This window comes from Eschscholzia californica, unplaced genomic scaffold, assembly GCF_041429995.1.
Source record: "Eschscholzia californica isolate CP2 unplaced genomic scaffold, dmEscCali1.0.p SCAF_1, whole genome shotgun sequence".
In the NCBI taxonomy this organism is placed as follows: domain Eukaryota; kingdom Viridiplantae; phylum Streptophyta; class Magnoliopsida; order Ranunculales; family Papaveraceae; genus Eschscholzia; species Eschscholzia californica.
Window position 1 is genome coordinate 17,775,559 of NW_028238198.1, and position 17,359 is coordinate 17,792,917.

Sequence of the window (17,359 nt, forward strand, 5' to 3'; positions counted from 1 at the left end):
AAGTTCTCACGTTTTCTTAGATAAGGTTTTAGGGGTAAGCATATATTTTATCAGCCATAAAAATTTTTGGAGATGCATCGGAGATGGTCTAAGTCATGACCTTCCTGAGTCATTATGCTAAGAGCATCTATAATGCAACACTCAAACTCTAAATCTTAGAGTGCCACATAAGATTTTTTTTAGAGTTTTTCTTTAAAATCCATCTCCAATGCAAAACTTAACACGAATCTCTGAAGTGGTGTGTCAAGATTTATTTTAAAATTGCTCAAGAGGACACACTAATAGAAGATCTCAATTAGTTTTAAATCAAAATATAAGTTTTTAGAGTTTTTTTAGAGTTTCTCTTGAGTGTTGCATTGGAAAAGGTTTTCTAATAGAGTGTCTCTAAATGACCAAATAAGAAAGAAACCATTTAAAGATCAATTTTTCACACTTGACATATAGAATTTCTAGAGTCTTTATTAAGTCTTACATTAGAGATTTTTTTTTAAATTGTTCAGCTTGTGCCTCGAACCCTTGACAAGATTAAACCTCTTACCACTCCAACCAAGGGTTGTTGGCGTCTTGTATTGGAGATGATCTAACCTAACTGCTCCGTTCGGGGTTCGCACAAAAAATGGCAATTCAGTTCTGATATAGGTTGCGCAGGATAGGGTGAATAAAGCGCACGAAAGAGGCATAGAGATGAATTCCTGCTATCATGCGCCTTCCTTGTGCATATAAATAGGTGAAGAAAACAGGAAAAAGGGTTGAGAAGCAGAATTTGGGAGACGGAATTAGAGAACAAAACGAACGAGAAGAGAGATAATGAGACTTCTGGTTTAGAGAGAGAAAGTAGAGAGTGAGAGAGAGAGAGATAGAGTGAGAGAAATTGGAGATGCGCCGGACTAGGGTTCGGGTGGAATTAGAGATTTTAGATAGTGAGGTTAAAAAGAGATTATCTTCTTCTTCTGTTGATTCCGATATGGGTTGTTCTTCTCATGAGAACGATAAAGACTACACTAATCATCATCATCATCAACTAAATCAGACATCTACAGTTCTTACATTGCCAACGATCTTGACGCTTGGCCGTGTCGCCGCCGTACCTCTTCTCGTCAGTAGTAGGTTCATACAAGATCTGTTTGATTTGTAGTTCTTTTTAATTGAATTTGGTTATAGATTTACATGAATTCGTTTTTTTTCCTTTTCATTGTCTAGGGTTCTTATTTTGATTATTTGAATTTCTGATCGGATTACTTTGGCAGTGCTAATGATTGACTATATTCAGATTTTAAGGTTCATTTGTTCTGTTTGGGACTAGTTTTAACTCTCTAAATCAAGATTGCAAGTTTTACCAAGTATAATATTTTTTGGCTAATGGGTTTTGATAATTTCGCCTATAGACACTTTTATGTTCTGATATTTAGGTTTCTACATTGTATTATCCGTGTTGAGGGTAAAATCTATTCTATAAGTACTTAATTTTTTGCTAGAGAAGCATCCTTAATTTTCTTATTTTTCACATTTTTCTTCGTAGAGGAAGACTAGATTGCCATAAGGAAGCCATATGTTCATTTTTGTCATCTGTTGCATTTGTTGTAGAAAGAATTAGAGTAATAGTAGTTCAAAACATCATGGGGAGGTATGAATATTGCTTTGATAGTTTCATAGGTAGCAACTTCTTGATTAATATGAGTCTACCCAGTTCTTCAAGAAAATATCGATGAGAAAGTGAGTATGTAATAGGCAGGAATTCAAGTTGTTTTCATGACCCATGTAGCTCCATGAATATACTTTGATATTTGACTGAGTACAGAATCTACTTGAGTTCTTCCCTGTAAATGTTTGTCCAATATGAGTTTCCTTAGTTTTTGCCTCTTTGTACTGTTAAAAACTTGAGCCTTGTGTCTGATTCCTTTTCTGATGGAATCCTTAAAAGTATCGCAACATTGATGTTGGATATGATGGCAATGTTCAGTACGTTCTTATTTGTTCCATTTATACAAAGATATATCATGTTAGTAGTTAATAGTAACCATCAATATACGTTATCAGTCTCCAAGTCCCAAGAAAATTGAACTTTTTTGTTTAGATTTATAAGGCCATATTTGATCACCATACTATTTATTGTATTTTGCATGAGGTTGTCTTTGGACAGTATACAGTTTTACAGTAGGAAGAAAGGGATAGGAATTTTAGGATATCTAGTTTGTTTCCGTTACCTTGGAAATTTTCGAGTTCCTCCCTGCTTTGTTTAATTATCAGATTTTGCATACCCTTAACTAATTTATTTAGACAGATCTGATTATCAGCAGAATCGACCTTGCATATAATTTAGCGCCATGGAACTTAACCTGTATCTAGATTTTAGACACTGTACAGTGAACATAATCCAACATATAGCAGTAGCTTTAAGGTCTACCTATTATGTTCTTACATTGTCTTTGAATAACAAGAGAAAGAAAGAACAAACAAAAAAACAGTTGGTTGCACTTGCGAAGGGATGAAACTACGGGAACATTATGTTTAATTTTTTCTTGCCCCCTTTCTATTTTATCTATTAGCCTAGTTTGTCTGGACTTGACATTATGCCGTCTCTAATAATTTACTGATAATATCGTATAATCCCCCTCACTAGCTTTTTACATGAACGGATGGTGGGCTACAACGGCTACCACAAGTATCTTCATTGTTGCAGCTATTACAGATTGGCTTGATGGTTATATTGCTAGAAAGGTATATCCTGTTCATTAGCTTACCTTGTTTGTTTATGGCTCCTTTTTTTTGGTCATATTGTATGTAAATACTTAAGCTAAATGTTAATTTTTGTCAGATGCGGTTAGGGACAGCATTTGGTGCATTTTTGGACCCTGTTGCTGATAAGGTGTGTCAGTTTGGTGTTTGTAAATTTTTTATGGACTATTTTGAAGACTTGGTGTCTAGGATAGTAGGATGGTGCATCTGCATGAAGAACAAATTCTATAGCAAAAATAACAAAAGAGAAGAGGGGTCTTTTAGTTTCGAAACCACATGCAGTAGTATTAAATCCTAGGGAATATTAGGGGGTTTATCTGATTTGTGGTTTATTTTGTTCAGCTTATGGTTGCAGCAACTTTGGTGTTACTGTGTACCTGGCCTTTAAAAGTTAATGTGTTTGGAGAAGTGCCGTGGTTACTCCCTGTACCTTCAGTTGCTATCATTGGTAGAGAGGTTAGCAGGCCACACTTTAATCTTACACATTCTTAAGCATTCAAATGCTTCGTATTTAACTACAATTTTGCCTCTATGATTCTTATATATAACCAATATGAACATGTAAATTAAGGATAACAAATGAGTGATAGTGACATGGCAAAGGAATTTAGTTATCTTAGTCGTATGAAGGAAATCAGGAGTAGCTCAAATAAATTACGGAGTGAGAGTTAGGACATGCAAGTTCTGGTATGAGAGAAGTAGTAGTAGCCCACGATGACAGTTGACCTTGAGAATTTACCGTGGTCCTCCTGATATATCATCGAATCTTTCCATACCGTTTCTTGGAGATGGACACTAGTTCATGTACACAACAATTATTGAGTATTGGTACAAAGTTCCATAGCTCGATGAGTGACTCTTCATGAGATTGAATATATACTGGAATATTGACTCTTCATGAGATTGAATATACACTGGAATATTGAATTTATTTTCGTTGTCAAGAGTCGTCTTTGGGAAAATTAGTTCACACTGCAGGAACATTGTAGCAGGAATATATATAGGAATGTTAATGCTTTTTCTTGTAACCACGACCTAACCTTTTTCTTTAATCCATGAAATTCACTGTAGATCTTCTGTTCTCTTTTCCTCCCAATTTTTTTTCTCCCATGGGTGAGATGATACCTAACAACTATTTTTCTTTATAACCTTCTTGTAGATAACAATGTCAGCAGTCAGAGAGTGGGCTGCGTCTCAGAATAGCAAAATTGGCAAGGTTCTTTTTTCCTTTAAATTCTTATCACCTTATTCCATTATTTGAAATCATTAAAAGCATATATCTTGGAAGTCCCATCCTCATTGTCCTTCAATTTCATCAGGCCGTTGCTGTAAATAGCTTGGGGAAATGGAAAACTGCAACCCAGATGACAGCATTAACCATCCTTCTTGCTGCTAGAGACAGCAGGTCTGAGATCCTCCTCAATAGTGTCTCCAAACTTCTGTTTATACCTGATCAATAAATGAAATTAAATACTTCAGATCTTTTTGAACGATTGCGTTACTAAGTCTTCTTCTTGTTCAATCTTCAAGAAATTTGATGTTCTATTTTCTTCTTGTCACCAGTCTAGCAGGACCAGGTATTCTAGTTTGCTTGGGTGTTGGTTTGCTATATGTCTCAGCCGGACTTGCTCTATGGTCATTAGTTGTATACGTGAAGAATATATGGAGAATCTTATTAAAGTAAACCACACTCCACTTCGAATTTCCTAGCTCTGGTTTACACTTTCAGAGATACATTCGGAGTTCCTTCACTTCTGCCTCTTCAAATAATTCTGCCTCACCTTTGAGAAAGAGAGGGCTCCAGATAAGTTGCTGAAAGGGAAACGATCATGGCTGGCTCATGCAATTCTAGTTCAGTATGAAATTATTTTAGGAAGGAAACACTAGGTAGGATATCATTATTACTATTGATTTTTGGTTGTTGATTAGCAAGAAGCGAGCCAGGCCCGAGTGGGAGATGCTTGTTTTTTTCTTGTAAGATGGATATTCATACATAAAATACTAGGATAAATGAGAATTTAGGGGATTCATATTGATATATAAATTATTGGTAGTTGTGGTTGCTGTTTTCTCTCTCTCTCTCATATTTGGTAGTTGGTGGATAATACATTTTAAAGTTCATCCCTTTCTTGTCCATCTGATGTCTGTTAGTTATTATGCTGCTCTGGTTTTTCAACATGTATTATTACAGGTTTTGCACAAACTTGGAACGACGGCAAATAACACATCAATATATGTTTCCATTCAGGTTATTAGCTAATTTTAACAACTTGAGATAGTTCAACACAGACTAGTTCCAACAGCCATCGACTGTCGTCTTGAGAAGTTCGATAACTTGCCCACCTCACCTATGCGGTAAAAATCGGCGCCGTTCCACCAGCCATTGAGTGTCGTCTTCTCTCTAGCTCCGGTAACACTGCGATCCGATCACCAAGCTTGTTTAGCTTGTAAACATTTAGAGAACTCATATATTACTAGAAAACATAGAAAACCTAAGTTGATTGAATTAAGGGGGAATTAATCCCAAATGATCAAACAAATTCAACTAGTAGACATTTTTCTCATGTAATCATTTATCTCATGTAATCATCAGAAACAAAAGAGAAAAAAACAAATATGATTGAAAAATACAGAAGAAAAGTTTCAGCTTGAACAACAATGACATTTCCCCCAAATCGAACTAATCTTCAATAAAATATAATCTCTTTTTCTTTCGGCTTTGGTTCTCATCTCCATCAATCAACTCTCCATTTTCTACCTCTACTTTCTTTCTCTTCTTTTTCTTCTCTCTACGATCTTCACTTTCTATCCCTCCCACATCACTGCTTTTTCTCTTCTTTCTCTCACTTCCTTTTTCCTCATCTTCAATGCTCTGGTCTGGATCTACTGTTTCAGAACGACTGCTTTTTTGCTTCTTTTCGGATTTTCTAACCCTAAGATCCCCATGAAACTGAACTAAATCGTTTAAAGAGTCCGAAGTTCGTCTCAGATAAGCAGAAATGGCATTCGAAGCTCCGTTTTCGTAGGAGATAAAACTGTTTAGAACTGATGCAGCTTTAGAGATCGATATTCTCTTGGAAGAGATGACCGATCCCGAAATCGTCTTCATGTTTAATATTTTAAGAAGATAATTATAGATTAGGGTTTCTCATATGTGTAATGGATCAAACTCTCTTTTCTTCCTTGTGAAATTTGTGGTTCCAGAAGCGAAGGTTTTATTATTAGGGTTTAGTGAGAGAGAGAGGGAGCGGGAATATATACTCTCAGTTTGGATAGTGAGTTGACTGGGACGATCTGCTTAAGGCCCATAAACTGTCGTCTTTGGTTCCTTCCATTTAGGCCATGTTTGGCGTGGGAGAATGGCGAGGGAGTGGAAAGTGATTCCTGGGAATCACATTTCACATCATTATTTGTCTTGTGAGTCAGAGAATGTGATTCCCTAAAAAAAAGAATAATAGCAAACCCAGGGGAGGTGGGTTTGTGATTCTCATTCCCCTGGAAAATTAATCAACTTGAGTTGACCAATTTTACATAATACACCAGCCAACCCATCTTCATCTTCAACCTCCAAACTCATCAAAAACAAGAAAACCCCATTGAAGAAAAAGATGTTTTCTTTGAATCAAATGCCATCAACATCAATGGTTTTATCAACTTATGCTTCTGTTGCTGGTTTAATGACGTTTGTTAGATCAATAGCTAATACCTATTCAACTTCAATCTTATATCTCCAAAACCATTCGATCAATTTTCAATCCAGTTTCATCTAATCTAACTTATGAAGCTACCCAAATCTTCTTAAGAACAAAAATCACTCCTTCCATTTAAAGACTTCGAATTTCTAAACCTCCAAGAGATAAAAAAAACTCACAATCACAATCGAAAATTGCGAAGAAATCATCAATTTCTTCCACGGGGTTTCATTAAAATGGAGATTTGTTTGTTCTGAAACACAAAAATCATCAAATCCTGATGACCCATATCACCAACCTCATATTAGATCAGAGCAAAAATCTTTCGAACTCTGTTTTCACAAGAAACATAAACATAAGATCTTGGATTCTTATTTACCTTATATATTGAAGAAATCTCAAGAATTAAAAGAAGAAAACAAGGTTTTAAAGCTTCATACTTTAGGTACTTTTTATGGATATATGGGTGGTTCTGGTGCTTGGGGTTCAATTAATCTTGAGCATCCTGCAACTTTTGATACATTAGCAATGGACCCAAGCCTTAAAAGTGAATTAATGGCGGATTTAGAAAGATCTGTTAAAAGAAGAGATTTTTATGATGTGAAGAAATTGAGAAGTAGGATGTCTGAGTATAGGTTTTGAAATATGGGTTTTGTAGATAATATTATTATGATCTGAAAATTGTCTAGTAAGAAGTTTAAGTAGAGGTTATATGTACGGGCATGAGTCATATTTAGGAAACAGAAGTTTAACTTGCGGATTTATGAAAATCAATTATTATGATGGGTTTTGTAGATAATATTATAATTATATTATTATGATCTAAAATGGGTAGTATAGTCGTTTTAAAACCTTTAACTGTTTGTGGTATTAAATATGACGGAACCTGGTGGAGAATGAAAGTGATAAAAAAACATGGAGATTTATGAAAATCAATTTGTAAAACATGGTGTAAAGTGATAAAATCCGGAGAAAATTTCAGTGTGAGTGAAACTTTCTTGCCTTTTTCTTTTGTTTCTCTAACCCGTCATCATTTTTTCTCCAATTCGTCGACAACTTTTAATATTTTTTTCTCAAATCTGTCTTTTTTGTCCGGCACTTTACCCATCACCACCATTATTTATCTCTCTCTTCCTTCTTCCACTCTCTACCCCTCTTTCTTTCCCTTCATTTTCTCTCTCCAGACACTCCCCCCACCACCACACACTACAATTTTAACTAAGAGGGCAACAATACATGTTTGATCCAAATAGACAACTTTAATGGAGCTATCATCCATATTTCGACTGCAATTTAATGAAGAGATGGGATTAGATAGAGAGAGGATTGAGGAGATAGAGAGAAGAGGAGAGGGAAGAGGGGAGAGAGAGAGAAAGACGAAAGATAAATAGAGGTAGTGGTGGAACGAGAGGAGAAAAAAATAGGAAAAAATAGTGGTGGCGGTGACCGGAGTTTGTGGATCTGTGGTCTGTGGTAAAAGATGAGGAATACAAAGAACACGTTATGTTTTTCATTAAAATTTCCACTCCAGAAAATTCTTTTCCAATCTAGAAAATTCTCTTATTTCCCCAAAGTGTCGGCCTTTACATTTTTAGTCTCACTAGTTGGCAAATTTGGATCCAGTGTATAGGGAGTCAACAAGGCGAGGTTGGGACGGTTCACTCCTTTTCCAAATCGGCACATTTACTAAATGCGTTTTACTATAACCGTCCTAATAATTAATCAGGATGGGTATTTAATTGGGTGAATTCTGTTTTGACCCATAATTCACCATTTTAGCCTCATAAGTGTCTCCTAGTTCGATTTGGACGACAAGGACAATAAAAACTTAAACTCTTTCCAAAAGTACTCTTGAGGATCAAAATGAAATTAATTCTCAAAACTTAAAAAATCTTAAAGCCACCTCATCCCTTCCTCTGTCCTCCATTTCATCATCTTTCTCCTCCACTTCATCTATCTCGACACCTCATTATCTTTTCTGACAAAGGTCGTTGACTGGCTAAATTTTTTAACGACTTTCAATTTTTTTAATTTCTTCTTATTTCCCTTTTTTTCCTGTCTTCCTCTCTTCTTCTCTCTCCTCCCCTCGTTCTTCTCGTATCTCTCTATTTTCTTTCCGACGAAGGGGGAACCTTCCTCGAATAAGGTATGGGAAAATCAAATCTCGAAGATATGGGAAAACCCAGACCGTCAAAGATCTGAGAAAACTATACAATTGTCGGTCTGGATCTGGAAAAACAGGCCCCTAAGATATGAAAAAGAGTACCTTAAACGCATGGAAAACAAGACCTTGAACATTTGTGTTTTCACAACTCCCGTGAAGCTAGACATTCATAATCTGATCAATTTATATGCTTCTAATAGAAAATAAAAGATCTTATTTTACCAAACGTTTTTATTTCAACATTTTGGAAGCAAAATAACATAGCCAAATCGTTCACTCGAAGTAACCCTAATGCTCAAAAAGCAAGAAAGAGACATTGAAAGAGGGAACTAAGAAGAGACTTGCAGACATCGTCGAGAAGCTCTTGGAAAGGGGGACAATTTTCAATGACCCACTTAAAGATCGATGAATGTCTGTCATTGTTACCCAAATTTAGCCATAGTTTTTTTTTTAGTTAGTTATTCGTGTAAATAAATATTCCTGCAAGCAATGAATCAATATTTAGAAGTTAGATCTCTTGGGTTAACTTGTGGGATTAACTATTCAGGTTGGGTTAGGTCGAGTTGAGGGTAAATTAGTAGTTTCTCCTGTAATGTGTTTTGGAGCTGTTATATTATCATTTTTTTTTGTAAAAGAGAGTCCAAAATACTTCACTGGAATAAGGGGTCTAAATAACAAATCAATTTTTCTCTTCACCTTAGAAGAGGTCGTAGGTAGAATGTCATTGCAAACGGCCCTAAAAAATGGAGATTTGTTGTTTAGACCCCTTATTCGATTGAAATATTTTGGACTCGAAAAATACCCGAAAAATGTAAAGTTTTAAAACATTTATGTAAAAGGGCATAATAGTAATAAGGTGATTAAGTGGGTGATAAATACCAATTAAGTGGAAAGATAACTACTAATTTAAAACCCAAGAGTTTCTGTTTTGGTAATACATTGAATAAAATCAATGAATAAAGATTTAGTAGTGAAAAATTACGGTTAAGAATTTCATAAAAGTTGAATGTTTAGATACTCTCTGTCTCTCCAATTAAAAAACTTCCTCCCTAAACCCTAATTACTTATCTTAGATGAATAATAACAATATCTTTCAGTTTTTATTTATCAAAACAAAATATTATTTAGTTAGAAATTAAGTAAATCTTTTCAAAAAATAAAATAAAATTTGAGGAATAAGTGGGAAATGGGGAAGGACGTGACTCTCAAAGCTCCATACAGTATAGAGCAGTTAAAGACTTGAGAGAGAGAGAGAGATTTTTAGGCTTCATAGCAGGTAATCAATCAAATTCCTTTACCCTAATCCCCAAAAGAATCAAATATTGACATTCTTGATCTGTATGTTGTTCTTTTATTTAGTTTTATAGTTTCTTAGTAAGAAAGTCTTTTCGTTACTAGGAGATCTTGAAAATTCTCAATTGATTTTTTTCTTCTACTTAAGATGGAAGATGAAAAAAAATCAGTGGGTCATGATTTAGATGGGAAGATTATAAATATCAAATCAAGTTTAATAAAAATCAAGTTCAGATCCTCAGAGCTGAATGGTACTAATTATACTGATGATCATGATGAAGAAAAGAAGAATACTAATACATGTTATTTGTGTCGAAGGAGTTTCGCTTCGAGAAAGTCTTTGTTTGGTCACATGAGATGCCATCCGGAACGTTCATGGAGGGGAGTTAAACCTCCTTCTACTACTGTGTGTAGTCTGGTTAATACTACCTCCAGCTCTATAACTACTATTGCTTCATCCGGAGTTTCATCATCAGATTCCGGCAAAGGAGTAGGCTGTAAGATAATGGATGATGAGATTTTTCAAGCGAAGGTGGAAGCTCAAGCTCATCGGCTGACAGAGTGGGCCGTGAAAGGAAAGAGAGGTCGGGAAAGTGTTACCAGTGCTAGTCTGGAGGTGAATAACAAAGTAAATGCTATTGCAGATGGTCCAGAAGAGCAACAACAACAGCATGAAAATATACAAATGGCTGATGAGGCTTACGATCTAATGATGCTAGCATCATGTACTGCTTATTCAACAGAAGGGTCTCAACAACTTGATACATCTACTATGAACTCTTACACGATGAGATACTACAGTGATGGCAAGTCAGTGGTAGGAGATGAAGGTGGATGTGGTCATAAATTGCATGACCATCACATGGTGAATGGTGGGTCTCGATCGAATAAAGACGATTACAAGAAAGAAGAACAAGAATTACATGTAGAAGAACATGCAGCTGGTCGTGATCGCCATCGCCACAGTAGCAGCAAAAACGAATACGAGAGTCGAGAGAACTGCAACATATGTCATGAACAGGTAACTGAGGTAATTCCTAGAAACCTATCTGAAGAAGGAATAATCAAGAAGAAGAAAAGAAAAATGACAGATTTAACAAGTATTAAGGAAGCTAGACTTGTGAAGGTGGAGGCATCATCTGGTTATACAGTAATGGGTCGTCACGATGTTTACGACACAGTTAACAAGAAGCAGAAGCACCACCAAGGATACAACTATTGTGGTGGTGATGGTGGCGGTGATAAGATATACACCTGCTTAAGCTGTAAAAAGACATTTCCATCTCACCAAGCCTTGGGTGGTCACAGGTCCAACCACAACAAAGGGATCAAGTGTCACCATCATCATCATCTTCAACATGAAGAAGACCGACGACGACATTATCGTTACGAAGAGTTGAGATCAACAGAGGAGTTGGTGACAGATGAGAGAGGATCGTCAAATTCAGTCACAAACTCAAATTCAGATGTGGTGAAAAAGAATATTAATGACAGCAATACTGCACATATGTGTAAAATTTGCAACAAAACATTCCCAACAGGCCAGGCACTTGGGGGACACAAGAGGTGTCATTGGAGTGGCCCAACACCAACTGCCGCTGTGGTAGTCTCAGTGGTGGATAGAGCTCCACCAGTACTACCTCCACCAAGTAGTAGCTCATCAGCAGTACTAACATCAAATGAAACTGGAGAAGAACTAAACAAGATTAGTAGTACCACTAGTGCAAACGATGATGGTCGTGGTCGGGTACTGTTGAATCTCGACCTTAACGAGCTGCCTGAGATGGAAGATTGTTAACTATCACTCTATTACTCCATTTCGAAAACAAAGAGATGCTCGTCTTGCTAATGTACTTGCGTCTTGCAAGGCATGATCCTTGTCCCATAAAGGGTTTTTAACTGGTCATATATAATTTTCTTTTGCATCTTTCTTGATGAGATTCCAGTTTAGTAAAACTCTGTATCATATAGCTTTATGTTTAAGGTTGTTTTGATGAAAGCATATTCCTATTGGGCTGTTCAGGTTATAATTTCCCCCCTGGAGTAATGCCTATTGTTAATCTGTAGAACACTGGAAATTGCGATAAATATACAACGGTGAAAAATCATAGAAGATGTTAGAAAAGTAAACATACATCCAACCTAAATAGGAATCAACCCTCCATCAAAAAAGCGAGAAAGTTGTTAAGAGAGTAAAACAAAGTTGACTCGAAAATAAAGATCGTTGATTTCATGTAGGTCTCGAGTAAGTTTTGACTTGCAGCCTCTTCTAGCATTACTCTACCATGATATTTGATATCAAAGAATATAAGATTCTGCATAGAACACTTGGTATTATCGTACCCCAACAATGGCGCAAAAAATTCTTGCACGAGCTAACTTTGGCTAGTTTCAAATTAAATTTTGACAAATTAAGATTGGTTTTAGATAGATAGGAGAAGAATTTCAACTAAGATTTCTTAAGATCTTCAAATTAATTTCAAAATTAAAACTGAGAAGGGGTTCTCCAAAGAAATCGTCTCAAAAAATTTTTTGCCCATGAAAGAGTTTCATTTGGGCCTTGGCCAAGGCATGTCCCGAGTTTTGTGTCGACTTGAATCCATCTTAAATTTAGTTGCCTATAAAAGACATTTTATTAGCATTTGTAATGCATCATGGACCAATTAATAAACAAGTTCTTAAGTAGTCTGCTCTTTTCTGATGGTTTCAAGTTTTTATATACTTTTTTAAGGTTTACGTTTGCAATCCTTTGATTCCGGTGGATTCCAGAAATATATTTACATGTTATTGCAATTGTAATTCTTATCTAAACTTGTGATGCGTCACTACGAAATAAGAAAATTAAAGACGATCAAAACAGTCGAGGTTAAAGGACAATATGGCAATGAAGAAACTAGAGATATTGATGTCGAAAGTCTCAGAGGGCATTTTAGATGTCAAGGAAGTGAATACAGTGTAGATATAACCATGTACAAATTACAAATTTCTCAAGCATATTAACACTTGAAGATTACAAAAACGAAAGAAAAATGGAAGAAGGAAAACAAAAGAAAAACATCCACTCTCAGAGATCATGCATACAAGTTCATGCTACTAGTGGAATTTCAATTCCCATCCTTTTTAACATCCCATTTATTATTTTCCCTCTCCCCTCAACAACACCAGAAACAAATCTTTCAACTTCACCAAAATCTTCTTTTAGAATCTCCAACTACAACCACCAGCAAGAAATTTTAAGCACTTACTCCATCACGATCGATCTCCTCTGAAGACAGCCGTTTTTAAAGAAGCCCGATAGTTTGTCCTAAAAATATTCGAAATCAAGGTAGGCTGAATCCTGAGCATCATTCTTATTTGCAGCACCAGCACCATTTTCTGCTCCTACTTTCTTCTCAGTATGAACTGCATCTTTACTAGCAAATTGTCCAAAATCTACAGGTTCTGGCACATGAGGTGGGGCTGCACTTCGAACTAGAGCCCAATTAACTCCGTCGAAAAATGGATGTTGTTTAATCTCTGTTGCACCTCGTCTATATGCAATTCTCTTTTGTGGATCCTTTACAAGAAGCCCACGAATGAGATCTCGTGCATGAACACTCACATTTGGAGCATCTGGGAACTTCAGAGGCTGACCCACTACGTTAAAGAGTGTGGCCCGATTACCCGACCCTTTAAAAGGAGTTGTACCATGTAATAATTCATAAAGGAAAATCCCAAAAGTCCACCAGTCCACTGCACTACCGTGTCCTTCCCCTCGAATGATCTCTGGAGCCAAGTATTCATGAGTTCCAACAAATGACATTGAACGGGCGTGTGTGGGTTCTGCCATAAGTTCAGGTAGGGAACCACCAGCAAATAGACCAAAATCTGATTTTGATTTACGGCTCTTCTTAGGTAGAATTCGAGGGAAGAAGCTTGATGGTTGGATACAACCATGAACTGCAAACTCATTATCAAGTATACCACCACTAGTACTTACATTGACAGAAGATGATTTCACAAGCGTTGGGCTGGTAGAGCAACGTAATGATAGATCAAAATCAGATAACATAATATGACCTTCCTCCCTTACTAGTACATTTTCTGGTTTCAAATCTCTGTATACTATTCCCAGCATGTGGAGATATTCTAGCGCCAATAATATCTCCGAAGCATAAAATCTGTCATCAGTAAATATGATTTAGTCAAAAAGGATGACCCGAACTGCATTTAGTTCTCACTGTGTTTCAGTTTAGGTACGATAAAATTAATATTCTGCAAGTGAACTCCAACATTCAAATATGGTCGAACTATAGAATACTAATTAAACGAGCACATTAGAAACACAAGAAACTAAAATGAGAATGTGTTAAGTGAGAAAAGACTATCCAACCCCCAAACATAAATGTAAAAGATATGTGTAATTCAAACGAAGAATAAGATGCATCATTTCAATCCAAACATAACATGATGAAAGTAAAGATACTTACCGTGCAGCTTGCTCACTGAAATACTTATTGGGCTGCTTCTGTCGAAGAGAATGGAGATTACCTCCGCTACAAAACTCCATGACCAAGCAATAAAATTTATCTGTCTCAAAATAAGAATATAAAGTGGGCAAAAAAGGATGGTCAAGAAGACCAAGGATCTCTCGTTCGGTCTGTGCTCGAAGTAGCTTGTTTCTACTGACAAGAGACGCTTTGTCCATCACTTTCATAGCGAAGAAAGCATTAGTTCCTCTAAGTTCAACAAGATAGACACTTCCAATATCACCATAACCAAGGCGCTTGAGGAGCCGGAAATGACTTAGGCCAAGAGGAGATTCTCTAGCATTGGCTATTTGTATAGCCTCCCAGCGTCCGTCACCGCCAGTATGGGGCTTAAAAGGTGCACTTGAATCCAAGCTGTCACTACGGGAATTGCTAACTTGATTGTGGCTCGTGACGGAATCACTCATCTTTGCATCTGTTGACTTCTTGTTAGTGGTTGCTGCTGTTGTTATCGAGTTTTCTGAATTTGTAGTCCTTGGGATTGGATTACTAGTTGAACTCATATTACTGTCCGGCATCTCATCTATACCTTTCTTATCACCTGGCTGGTTACCAGTTGAGCTGAAAGAATTTTTCACTACTGGATCTCCTTTGATATTCTCAACTGATGAGCTATTACCTGAACTAAGTTCCATTGACGACTTGAATTCACATGAAGAGTTACTGGTTGAGTTTGTGTTGCTTTGGGAGATCGATTCAACTCCCTTATTGAGTAGCGAGAGTTCGTCAGAAATGGAACTACTACTGCTTTTGGTAATTGCTTCGATTCGTTTAGGGTCATATGGTGGTAAACAACTTGAATTCATGCTGCCTTTTGGAATTTGATCCAATCTCTTTGGTTCTCTAGGATTCTTCTTTTTGGATTCACATGGTAACTTTTCTGAATTAATGTTGTTATTCTGCATTAGAATGTTTAAACTATTTTATTTACAACAAATAGGCAATGCTATAAACGAGCACATATATACACACACATACATATAAATAAATCGAAAAGAAATCAAGTAATGCCTCTTGAATAATTCATATAAGGAGAGCAGAAGTTTAAGAATACCAAGGCAAAGAATTTTGAGTGATGCCAGGGAACAAGAAAAACTAGGCAGACTCTGTGCAGAATTCCTTGTGGCTTGTCGTGGTTCACAATTCAGTGGATCAGGATCATTAGAAGCACGAATCACGACAAGCCACATAAAATTTCTGCCTAAAGTCTGTCTATTTTTTCTTGTTCCCAAACATTTTTCTTAGTACATGATAGACCCGGGGAAGAATCCTATGTGTCTTGTCGTGATACGTTGTTCAGTGGACCAGAATCATTGGAAGCACGAATCACGACAAGACACATAAGATAAATACCTAGACTCTGTCTAGTTTTCCTCACCTCATTCAAGTCCTGTTTGTTGCTAGGCTTCGACGCCATTAAAGAACAAAGCTAGCTGACTTTTCAAGATGAATACCTGATCAGATTCAAATGAAAAGTTATCAGCCTTTTCTCCCTCTGTTAAGAAATCAAATTACTAATAGATCACAAAAATTGTCATTAGTTTTATATCTATACATAAATCAAAAACACATATAACAACATAATGGATGATAAGGAATTCAACCAAACATCTGCCAGGTGAAAAGGAACTAACACAAAGGAGAATTTGGAACAGTTTTCTCATAGAATTTCTTTTCCAGTTTTGTTCATCAATCAAATGTTTGTTGTCATTTCTTCCCCCACCTATCAATAAAACATTAGTTGATGAGGAAGAGAGAGAGAGAGAGATTAATGAAAATTAGCAGAGGTGAAAACGATTATGGATTCTTGAAAAAGGGGTATTGTATTCTTGAATCGAATTGCAGATATTGGTGGAAATTTGTTTAGTGAATTTAGAGAATTCGAATGGATAGGAGGAAAAACCGTTGAAGAAACAGAGAGAGAGAGAGAGAAAAAGAATGAGGGAGGAAATAAAATTAGGCTAGAGAGAGAAACGGTCTCTGAAAGTGACACACAAACGGATGCCCGTGTATTCCTGTGAAGGACCAGTTGGTGGGATCACCATTTTTTTCTCGTATCGTGCAACAGAGTCCATCCATTTCTTGGTGAATCCTCATACAAAAAAAATGTTATATACACTTACCATTTTTACCCGATATATTCACCGTTATTCGCACTCACAACCCTTTTTTAGCTGCGTACACTCAACTTTCATGTACACACATTTAGTCAAAATGAATTTCGACGGTGATGACTACCAATGTATTTGAACTAAATAGAAAAGATGGTTTTGATTTATCTTATCAGCGAAAAGCTAAGAGCAATATTTATAAGGGTGGCTTTTGGTTGTAGTAAATAAGACGATAACCGATGCAATCTAAGTTAAATCAGAAAGACACATCTTGATGATGTCAAATTTTTCCTTCTGGTATCAGTCAGAATGATGATACGACAACGTTGAATCTCGCTTTTACTCATCTCGATCTGGAGACGAAACCTGCAAGGAACTCGAAAACCTCTTTGACGCTCAAGACAATCAGATTACGCTTGCAGTTAAAGAATTGAGTATTGAGTGAACTTTTGGAGACTTACTCGATATATGTTGAATGTGTTTCTGAAGAATAGTCAGATTACGATGCTTTGATCGACTGCAAGGAGCGGTGATGATAAGGCGGTTGAGATCGACCACCGTGTTGGATTAAAACTGATATTCCTTAGTCTGAAGATATCAAGATTCCTCTTTGAGATATCCTGTATTTTTTATATTTAGGAAATTCATTGTTCGAGGATTCTTGATAGATTATGTTTCCGAGTTTGCAGATTCCTTAAGAGATGCTCCATCCCTAAAAGACTCTTGAAGTCAAATTTATTAAATACTCAAAGATCCTCACCGATTGAGATCTTTGATAACATCCGAGATTAAGTTGGTAAGCATTAGGCATGCTTCTACCCTCATGTTCAAGAT

General features: G+C 36.4%; 3 protein-coding genes and 1 pseudogene across 3 annotated transcripts; 3 read left to right on the forward strand and 1 right to left on the reverse strand.

Annotated features, from left to right (window-relative positions):
• The first annotated feature begins 571 nt into the window (after nucleotides 1-571).
• LOC147564757 (CDP-diacylglycerol--glycerol-3-phosphate 3-phosphatidyltransferase 2-like) lies at nucleotides 572-4,807 on the forward strand. The gene is made up of 7 exons (XM_086649748.1): nucleotides 572-1,103; nucleotides 2,621-2,718; nucleotides 2,816-2,866; nucleotides 3,079-3,192; nucleotides 3,896-3,952; nucleotides 4,056-4,141; nucleotides 4,300-4,807. The coding sequence occupies exons 1-7, from the start codon at nucleotides 878-880 to the stop codon at nucleotides 4,418-4,420; spliced, it is 753 nt and encodes a 250-aa protein (XP_086505874.1). The 5' UTR covers nucleotides 572-877; the 3' UTR covers nucleotides 4,421-4,807.
• Nucleotides 4,808-6,344: 1,537 nt separating this feature from the next.
• LOC147564758 (protein HYPER-SENSITIVITY-RELATED 4 pseudogene) lies at nucleotides 6,345-7,070 on the forward strand (annotated as a pseudogene).
• Nucleotides 7,071-9,839: 2,769 nt separating this feature from the next.
• Nucleotides 9,840-11,928, forward strand: LOC147564759 (uncharacterized). The gene has a single exon (XM_086666155.1). The coding sequence runs from the start codon at nucleotides 10,034-10,036 to the stop codon at nucleotides 11,681-11,683; it is 1,650 nt and encodes a 549-aa protein (XP_086522281.1). The 5' UTR covers nucleotides 9,840-10,033; the 3' UTR covers nucleotides 11,684-11,928.
• Nucleotides 11,929-12,770: 842 nt separating this feature from the next.
• Nucleotides 12,771-16,498, reverse strand: LOC147564760 (serine/threonine-protein kinase RHS3-like). Its single transcript, XM_086649751.1, has 4 exons — nucleotides 16,049-16,498; nucleotides 15,793-15,868; nucleotides 14,355-15,313; nucleotides 12,771-14,045 (listed from the first exon to the last, which is right to left on the reverse strand). Exons 2-4 carry the CDS (start codon nucleotides 15,829-15,831, stop codon nucleotides 13,190-13,192), a joined length of 1,854 nt encoding a protein of 617 aa, XP_086505877.1. The 5' UTR covers nucleotides 15,832-15,868; nucleotides 16,049-16,498; the 3' UTR covers nucleotides 12,771-13,189.
• Between the last annotated feature and the right edge of the window lie 861 nt (nucleotides 16,499-17,359).

Excerpts from the sequence above, each read along its gene's own strand:
- LOC147564757 (XM_086649748.1), top strand. The coding sequence starts at position 878 with ATGCGCCGGACTAGGGTTCGGGTGGAATTAGAGATTTTAGATAGTGAG. Across the intron at positions 1,104-2,620 it reads CGTACCTCTTCTCGTCAGTA|CTTTTTACATGAACGGATGG; the intron begins GTAGGTTCATAC and ends CCCCCTCACTAG. Across the intron at positions 2,719-2,815 it reads ATGGTTATATTGCTAGAAAG|ATGCGGTTAGGGACAGCATT; the intron begins GTATATCCTGTT and ends AATTTTTGTCAG.
- LOC147564759 (XM_086666155.1), top strand. The coding sequence starts at position 10,034 with ATGGAAGATGAAAAAAAATCAGTGGGTCATGATTTAGATGGGAAGATT.
- LOC147564760 (XM_086649751.1), bottom strand. The coding sequence starts at position 15,831 with ATGGCGTCGAAGCCTAGCAACAAACAGGACTTGAATGAG. Across the intron at positions 15,314-15,792 it reads ACAAACAGGACTTGAATGAG|AATAACAACATTAATTCAGA; the intron begins GTGAGGAAAACT and ends ATTCTAATGCAG. Across the intron at positions 14,046-14,354 it reads TTCAGTGAGCAAGCTGCACG|ATTTTATGCTTCGGAGATAT; the intron begins GTAAGTATCTTT and ends TACTGATGACAG.